Source organism: Mus musculus, chromosome 6 (genome assembly GCF_000001635.26).
Source record: "Mus musculus strain C57BL/6J chromosome 6, GRCm38.p6 C57BL/6J".
Classification (NCBI taxonomy): domain Eukaryota; kingdom Metazoa; phylum Chordata; class Mammalia; order Rodentia; family Muridae; genus Mus; species Mus musculus.
The window spans coordinates 83,202,651-83,212,039 of NC_000072.6; the positions used below are offsets into that span (position 1 = coordinate 83,202,651).

General features: G+C 47.9%; 1 protein-coding gene across 3 annotated transcripts in view; it reads left to right on the forward strand.

The window, feature by feature from the left end:
* The first annotated feature begins 4,929 nt into the window (after positions 1-4,929).
* Slc4a5 (solute carrier family 4, sodium bicarbonate cotransporter, member 5) overlaps positions 4,930-9,389 on the forward strand; it is a 97,366-nt gene continuing 92,906 nt past the window's right edge. For all 3 annotated transcript variants that reach the window (XM_006505964.2, XM_006505965.2, XM_006505967.2), the window contains exon 1: positions 4,930-5,140. In XM_006505964.2, the coding sequence (XP_006506027.1) occupies positions 5,104-5,140 (37 nt within the window). In that variant the 5' untranslated portion in view covers positions 4,930-5,103. The remainder of the gene's footprint in view (positions 5,141-9,389) is intronic.

The following is a 9,389-nucleotide window of genomic DNA, read 5'->3' on the forward strand; positions in this document are numbered from 1 at the left end:
TGGTTGCACACAGTACTGTGTATCCTCTGTGTTCCATAGTATGAGGGAAGCAGGCCCAGGACGGCAGGAGTCACCAGAACAGAGCAGAGACCTGGACAGTACTGAGAACTAAGAACCCTCCATCCCCCAGTACAGCCCGGGAAGCAGCCACCAGGGCACTTAGGAAATGTGTCTGGGCAGAAGTGTAATCTGCAGGCAACTGAATGGGGCCTGGTTGACTCTTAAAGTAGAGCTTTATTCAGAGACGAGAGAATTATCTCCCTGAAGACTGTCTTCTAGCTCATCTCCAGAGCCAGTCATTATGGATCCCATTGCTCCCCTCTGCTCAGGCGCTTAGCCACATTTCTGGGACCTGGGATGTCTGTGAGTCTCTATCATCCTCTGTTCTCTCCCAGAGGCAACGGAAATGTGAGTTAGCTGGTGTCAGCCTTGTACTCCTCCAAGTATGTTTGGGCAGGGGGGAGAACACAAGAAAGCCTTAGCAGTGTGCTCATGCGGAGATAGTAAGAACAGGTACGTATTGATTCTGCTGCATGAGTGGGTCTTTGTAATACAGGATATGGAAGTGGCCCTATCTCTCCCTCCTGTCCTCTGTCAAGTGAGAAGAGCTCAGAGACAAGTAAGCTCGGGAGAAAACTTGGTAGTTTCCAGCTTCCTGATACCCTGGTGGACAGGATCCCTGGGACAGAGGGACAGAAGCAGGCTATGCTGGCAAGAAAAGTGGCAGAGGCCCTCGCCTGCACCATAGCAGCCCAGTTCCTCCATCTGAGTCTTAGGTGGTGAGCGGATGGCCAGACAGATGTGGGTGGAGGGCGATTGGTGGGAACTAGGATGTGATGATGGAGAAGCCTGGCTGGCTTCTTTGCACCAGGGATGGAGCATCTAGCACAGTAATTAGTCATGTTCCAGACCCCCACGTGCTAGAACCAAACAGATGGGCTGGCAGTGGGCAGAGGCAGGGTGTGAAGACTCTTAACTCTGTCCCCTGGGAATCTTCCTTCTCTTTTTAGGTTTCTTGAGCAGATTCCTAGGTCCAATGTCACAGGCCCAACATGAAGGGAGCTTTGTGGAGCATGAGGGGCAGGGTTGCTGTGCAACCACTAGTCAGTTTTTCCGTCTGTCATAGGAGATCAGTGGCACTGTCCCTGAGTGCCCTTATTTCCTTAGGTCATCTTTTTACAATTTTAAACTTAGTGCTCTTGTTTGCTTTTGTTTGTTCGTTGTTTTGTTTTTTGAGACAGTGTCTCGCTATGTAGCTCTGGCAGGCCTGGAACTTGCTATGTAGATCAGGCTGGCCTTGAACTCACAGGGATTCACTTTTATTACTTAAGAATGTAGTGGAAAATGTTTAATGGAGTGGTGGGCTTACAGTCAGCACTTAGCTGGCTTACTGCGCCTTGAAAACTATATTTTTATTCACCATCCAGTGTTCCCCGCCCTTCATGATCCCTGCCGGCTGCTGACTCCCCCCCCCCCCCAGTGCTGAGGCTACAGTCCACTCAGCCACAACAGACCCTCTTACAGTGTGAGTCTTAGCCCCCTGCTTCCGAGGATTCCCGGCTGGGCCCCTCAGCTGCAGCACTGGCCTGTCCAGGTGCTGTAGGCCGTACGTGCCAGCCCGTTTCTCCTTCCAAAGAGACGCTTCTGACCTGGGGTCAGTCCAGGACTGGCATTCTGGCAGGTACTCACGGAGTGAACAAGGCTTACCTGTACATTGTGAAATCAAACATGAATCTAAGCCGCTTTTAATTCATCTTCACACTCACTAAAAACAAGCAAATGATGTGTGCTATTTGTCAACATTCGTGGGAACAAAAACTCAGACTTCTGCATATCAGTTTATCATCATCATCATCATGATGTGTTTCTGGAACAGTCTTATGAAGTCCAACCTGGCCTCGAACTCACTTTATAACCAAGGATATGATTCTCCTGCCTTCACTTCCTAAATGCCAGGATTACAGGTGAATGTGCCAGGACATTGGCAAGTGTGTTAAGCAAACATTTCACCAACTGAACTGCTGGGTCCCCAGGTTTGATTCTCTCTCTCTCTCTCTCTCTCTCTCTCTCTCTCTCTCTCTCTCTCTCTCTCTGCCTCTCTCTCTCTCTCTCTCTCTCTCTCTCTCTCTCTCTCTCGATAGGGTTTCACGATGTAGCCTTGGTTAACCTGGAACTCTTTATGTAAACCACACTGGTCTCAAAATCCCCTCGCCTCTGCCTCCCAGTGTGGGAATTAAATATATTGCCACCATACCTGGCCCAGTCTTTCTGTTGTTGTTACATGTATTTATTTTGTGTGTGTACACACATGTATAGGCCAGAGACAACCTTCAGGAGTTACTCCCTTCACCATGTCTGTCACTGGAACTCAAGCTACACAGTTTGGCAAAAGGGAAGGACCTTGGTGTGTAGCTCTGGCTGGTCTTAGACGTTCTATCTTTCTGCCTCAGTCTCCCGGGTGCTACGATTATAGGCCCGGACTGCCACACCCAGCTTATGCACTTGTTTTTTAATTTTTATTTTAATTTGTGTTACGTACATGAGTGACTGTCCTCCAAGCCAAGCCACTGCTCTCTTGGGGAGTTCAGCTGCTCCCCCTTGCAAAAGGATTACCTCACCTGGGCTTGTCCACTGATCACCCCCCACCCCAGCTCCTGAGAGGTCACAAGACCCACCTGCTGGGCAAAGACTTTGTAGGTATGGCCTGTTGCAGGGAGGAGCACCCACAGCCCTGTAAATAACCCCTCATCTATCTGTAAAGAAACCAAATCAACTCATTAGCCCTCCAGAGGAACCGTGGCGGCATCATGCCCTCGTTCGTCACTGGGACCTTAGAGGATGTGGACAAAGTCCCCCACTGGGATGATGTGTCAGCAGCCGTGGGTGTTTTCTGCATGTCTGTCTACACCGCATGCCTGATGCCCAGGGAGGCCAGAGGCGACCATTAGATCCCTGGAACTGGAATTACAGATAGCTGTGAGCCACCGTGTGGGTGCTGCGAACTGCACCCAGGTCTTCTGCGAGAGCACCACGTGCTTTTAACTGCTGAGCCATCTCTCTAGCCTATTAGGTGACACTGGAAATCAGGATTTTAGTGGAAAACTTTATTTAGTTTTAACTTTATTTTGGAAAGTAGGTGGTTACACTCCTTTTAAAATTAAAAACACACATGCTAAATAAAAATAAGAAAAAGTCTACCCCAAAAGTGTTGTGTACATAAATGTACTTCCTTGTTCGCATACCCCAATACCATGTGTCCAAGTTTCTCTAAAGAGGGAAACTAGTTGTTTATTTGGTGTGTCTTTATTAAATATTGCCTTTGGTGAGTGGCTATATAGTTACACCCACTCCAGCAGTACGAATGCCCTTGGCTTAAGTCTGCCCTTTTCAGGAGTGGGTGAGGAGGTGGGGTGTTACGGCATGGAAGAATGAGGAAGCCAGTTCAAGTAGTCCTCCTGACTTGGCTTGACAGGCAGGGAAGCCACTGGCCATCTGGGACCAAGACACAGAAATCAGCAGTGGATTTCAGGAAGGTGAGTCTGCAAAGGTCTTTGTTGGCTTGTACTGGGTAAGGTGATAATGATGGTGGGGTAGCTTGGGGACCCCAATGGACAAGGTTGTGATGGTTGTGGGGTGGGTTGGTGCTCCAGTGGGCAAGGTGGTGATGGTGGTGGAATGGCTTGGGGCCTCAGTGGGATTCAGCTCACAGGCGAGAGGAAGAAGTATGTGGAGAGGGGCCCTGAGCAGATGCCAGGGCCTACAGAACCCAAGAATTACAGCTCTACCAACTCGTCCTTATGTGATCTAGTTAGGCTCGGACTGCAGCGAGAGCAAATCATCCCCAGCACCTGGGAAACAGTGTGCCTCGCGCTGTCGGGAAAGCTGGGGATGCCCAGTCGGCCGGAAGCCCTGAAAATAAACAAGGAAAAAAATCACGTTCCCACAGCATCATTCCCTAGGCTGGGAATGTGAATGGAACAACTATTTGCAGTGAATTTGTATCGTATTAGATATCAGCAATGTAGACACAATTTAAAGTGTACAGGCATGTGTGTGTGTGTGTGTGTGTGTGTGTGTGACTCACACTGGCTGCCCTGTCCAGGGGACCAGGATTCCCAGCACACAGCATGTGCCCCAGATTGGTTTTGAACTTGCAGTATAGGTGAGGATGACCTTGGATTCCAGAGCCTCCAACCTAGCCTCTGCCTTTCAAGTGCTAGGATTACAGGCATGTGACACAGGTGGGAAGAATTATGTTTATTTGTTTGTTTGTTTGTTTGTGTGTTTGTTTTAAAGAAAACAGAAGAGATCTGGGAAGCAGAAATTCTGAAACAGTCCTGGAAGCAGGCCGTTTACATTAGAGCATTCCTTATGCCAGAGCGTTCTCTGACCCAACTTCAGTCATGTGCTGACAGCCATGGCTGAACGGTGCTAGGGATGTCTGTCACCATCTCCCTTTTCGCTTCTGTTCCATGGGACAAACAACAGTCACTGGGAACCAGATACAATGTGAATCTGGGAAAGAGAAGCCCTTTTGGGTGGATTTTCTTCTCACTCTTTTTACCTTTCTAATTGAAAGGATAGCACCTGTGAGCTCAGTTCAGGAGAGACCAAGAGTTTAAGGCTAGCCTGGGTTGCATAATAAGGTGTTGGCTCGAAATTCAGCAACAATAAAAACCCTCTTATATAGTAAAAAGAAACACATCGTTATAAATATAGATATGAACAGGCAAGTTATTCAAATGCTCTTTGTCCAGTACCAAACGGAAAAAAAATCAATATTAAAGAACTTTAGTTCAAATTGATAAACTAAATTCTTCCACTTCCTTATCTCCTCTCAAAGCTCTAGAAACCTCAATGCTTTATTTCCCAGAGGCCCTTGCTCTGGAGCTCTAGATGTGAATTAGGTTCCACCCATTAGATAAACGCGTCTCTGATAGCCAGTCTTACAGAAGGAAGAAGGGATTCCCTGGGAAGTGGGCAGAGTGAAGAGCAGAGTCATTTGAGCCAGAATCCTGTAGCTGTGGGACAGGGTGGCAGCTGTAATGGCATGGAGGCGTCATCTATCTCGACTGCCTGCCACCTGCCCTTCTCTTTCCTCACATGGAACTCTCTCATGGCTGTCACAGCATATCAAGGGGTAAGGCTCTCACAGTGGGCTAGTTGGTTAACAGCTGAAGTGGCTTGGGTTTGGGTGAGGGACAGGGACTGTGCCAGCCCACTCACAGTGAACACTGGGTTCAAGGAAGAACACTGTCCCTGCCAGGGCAACGCCTACTCCAACCCCACTGCCTCCAGTGGGAAGCCTCGGACCCCAGGCAGGATCTTTTTGTGCATCCCGAAAGGAAAGCTCCCACCTCGTATCCTCCTATCCCCTCCCCAATCAAGTCTGTTCCCTTCAAATCCTGTATTCCACAGCATGGGAGGGAAGAGAAAAAAGAAAAAGAAAATATCTGAAGCAAATAAATATCCTCATGATTTAAGTATGGACTCTGGGTGATAGCAGGGTGATAGCTCTTTGTACTGTGCTACAATCTGCCATGAGGGTAGTTTAATTGTTTGGGTGCAAAGTCCCAGTTCTTGCTCCTTTGGAACCTGAGACTCCTAAGCAGATGTTCACAGACAGCCATGCTCTAGCGCAGTGGTTCTCAACCTCCCTAACGCTGAGACCCTTTAATACAGTTCCTCATCTTGTAGGGACCCTCAACCATCAAATTTTTTATTGCTACTTTATAACTGTAAAATTTTCTGTTATGAATCATAAGGTGACCCTGTGCGGGTATTGACCCACAAGTTACAAACTACTCTTCTAGCATGGCTATAGCAGCCCAGATTTTACTTCCCTGAAACTGCTCTGTTGTAGGACAGCTCTCTAGATCGAGAGAATGCAGGCCATGTTTCCCCACCTCTGCCTGCATCCTCGCCTCTTAGGCTGATATTTAAATGGTTTCCTCTCTCAGCCTCAAGCACTCCTTGGACACTCTGTTGTTCACATCACATCCCTTCCCCCAGTATCTTCCAAGCCATTTTACAGCCTAGGATAGTCCAGGGCCTTGAAGACTGTCAGTGAACACTTGTGGTTTTGATTTCACTGCACCTCTCTCAATATGCTGCTTTTAAATTTGTTTGGTCTTCAACTCGCTAGAAATCCTCTAAGTCCTGAGGCTGCTTTGGCGCTGTGACTGTCTTCACATGGCCAGGACTAAGGGGTTTCCTGGACTCTAGACCTCAACCTAAGAAAGTCTTAGTCTTTGATGTGTTGATCCCAATTTTTATTCCATAGAGTATTGAGCACCCAAGATGTTGGGTTTATGTTATTGGCTCAGCCATGGACTATAAACATTTGTTTCCACACAAGATGTCACTGGCCCCAGGGGTATGGCTCGTCCACTGAGGAGAAAACTCTATGGAAGGACCTTTTCTGTCTTGTTTATTTATTTGTCTATTTATCTATATATCAGTGTAGGAATATATGTGCTGTGGCATGATGGATCTGAAGGATAACCTGTGGGAGTCAGTTCTCTCCTTTAACCAGTTGGGTTCCAGGGCTTCAACTAGGGTTTAACTGAAGCTGGTGGCAAGTGCTTTTATCTGCAGAGCCGTTGCCCTAAAGGGAGGTCTTTAAACCAGAAGGTAAGTTTCTTACTGAAGGAGAAGGGAAACCATGACATAGGGACTGATGACACTCAGGCTGTGGTAGGGGCTTTGGAAGAAAAGCAGGAAGAGTTATTCTTCTTTCTGTCTCCAGTATCTTCCGTCCAGTGTGTGTGTGAGCGTGTGTGTGTGTGTGTGTGTGTCCGCGCACCTGCATGCACACTGAGGGGTGTGTGTGGTGCTGGCACCAAGGCTTTGCTAGACAACCACACCACTAGGTCTGAGCTACATCCCCAGCCCCAGAATTCAGCTTTTAGTGGTGTTTCAATCTCTGTTTTTCCTCTTGTTTTTGAATCTATTAAATATTCTCTGAGCTTCTAAATTAAAAAAGTTAGACTTAGATCCGACTTGTTTGCCATCAGAAGGGTTCCACAAAGGCAAACAGGAGAAGACTTACTCCCAAGTGTTTAGGAGGAGGGTCTCATTGCCCACCTCCACAGTGACACGCTACCTCCAACAAGGCCACACCTCCTAATAGTGCCACTCCCTGGGCCAAGCATATTCAAACCACCGTAGTGAAAGAGAAGAACCAACTCTCAAAAGTTGTTCTCCATCCTCTTTCTTGTGAACCATGGCACGTGTGTGCCCCCACTAAAGAATAAACTCTTTAAAATGCAAAAGAAGTCCAACCCAGTAAAAACCTTAGAAAATTCAGAGTATACCTGGATTTTCCTCACAGGGTTTGGCGTGTTGGAAATCAAACCCAGGGCCTTGTGCATGGTAGGCCAGCTGCTCACAGGTGAGCCCAACTCAGACCCTAAAGGGCTTTCTCTGTTTCCCTGTACACTCCCTTTCTCTATGGGCCAGCATTTGGGTCCCTGGGACTTGGAGCGTTCTCCTCAAGTCCAGGCAGAAGGAGGACTAACGAGGCAGAAGGTCTGCCATCTTCCTGAGGATTTTCTGTCCCAAAGGAGTTGGTTCTCCTAGGGGGTCCCTGCTCTGTTGTGCTCCGACAATCTAAGCAGCAGTGATCATCCCCCCTCAGACTCGATCATTAGATAAACCAACGAAGACACAGAGAAGAGATTAAAAACAATATTACGTTCACAGGATTTGAATAGACAATGACTTTTTGGTTCAAAAATGATTGGTGAAGTAACAGAGGAGGGCTGTGTGGATAGCCAAGGAAATGAGGAGGGGGGTGGTTCCTAGTCTAAAAGCCTCCTCTAAAAGGGATTGAATTTGAGGCCCCTTCACAGAGGAGAGGGTAGAGGGTTTATTTGATACGAGTAGTGGTAGCTTGGCTGTAGCCTCTGACTTGGCAGAGTGAGGGAAAGCCCAAGCCCACCCAAGGTCAGGTGAGTTTATATTGCTTCCTGCCAAAAGCCTGTGCAAAGCTACAGGGCAGTCTGGCTTTCTAAAGAATCCTTTAGCTACCCCAGCTTAGAAACAGGATAACAGAACAAAGAAGCTGCCCTGGCTTGGTGCCATTTCCCTCCTCCCTGTATTGCTCTCCTTGGGAGCAAGAACCAGTGTGTGCATACATACGGTGGGATATCAGGCTTTCCCAGTGAGGGGTGGGCCCCTGGGCCTTCCCTCTAGTTGTATGTTCTTTCCCTGGAGCCATAACTGTTGTTCATCCCAGACTCTTGGGCCAGGGAAGTGACAGACTTGTGCCTACCTCAGACCTCTTCCATTTCAATATGGGCTTTGTAGCCTCTTCATCAAGTCAGGTAGATAGAGGCAAGATAGGACTTGTATGAAACGCCTCATTTCAGAGGAGAGGCTCAAACAAGACATCCTTTTTCTATCTACCGTCTGTCTATCTATCATCTATTTTAATCAAAGACGCTCTTCTTGGGGCTGGAGAGATGGCTCAGCAGTTAAGAGCACTGACTGCTCTTCTAGAGGTTCTGAGTTCAATTCCCAGCAACCACATGGTGGCTCACAACCATCTGTAATGGGATCTGATGCCCTCTTCTGGTGTGTCTGGAAACAGTGTACTCAAATATATATAATAAGTAATAAAATCTTAAAAGATGCTCTTCTTGGGATCTCGGGAGGTAGTTATCCTTGCCATTACACTGGCATTGCCACATCCCCTCCTCCAGGTCTTTAAGGAACGAGTGGGAGGGAATGCTCGGGAGTCTAGCCGTTCCTAGATGTAACAAGCTGTACTATTCTTAGGCATCATGATTTCTGGAGGGCAGAGGGCTTTCTAAAGAAAGGGCCACCCAGGCTTTGTTGAAATTCAGACTTGGAAACCCAGTGCCCTTAGTTTTGTGGCTCCTGTCTCTGAGAGTGTCTTCTGTTTTATCCAAGTGGACAGCCTGAGGTTTGGGATTCAGCTGTGAGCTCACGAGGGAGCTAGCTGCCTGTCTCCAGCACCAGGGAGACAGGCAGCTAGGTTCTCCAGCTGCCTCCACTCACCTATGGGGGAGGGGGCTCAGTCTACCACTGTAATCTCTCCCCATGTTGAGTACTCAGGGAGGGCGTTAAGCCTCACCAAATGCCAGCCCATCTGCCCTTCAGCTAAGCGGCAGAAAGGCAGCTGCAGGCAAATGGGATCTCTCTTACCTCTACTGCACTGTGAACCCAGAGAGTGGCCTACACAAAAGATACTTCATCAATTATGTTGTGACAACAAATGGTGAGCGTGTACGCTAGTGGGACACTAGTGTAGTCTGTTCCCCAGACCAGAATCAGCTGGTCTTGAATGTCCTATTCTCAAATTTCATCTGCAGAAAACGTTCCTTAAACCTCACAAGGTCCGTTTCCCTTAGTGTTTGGCTCTG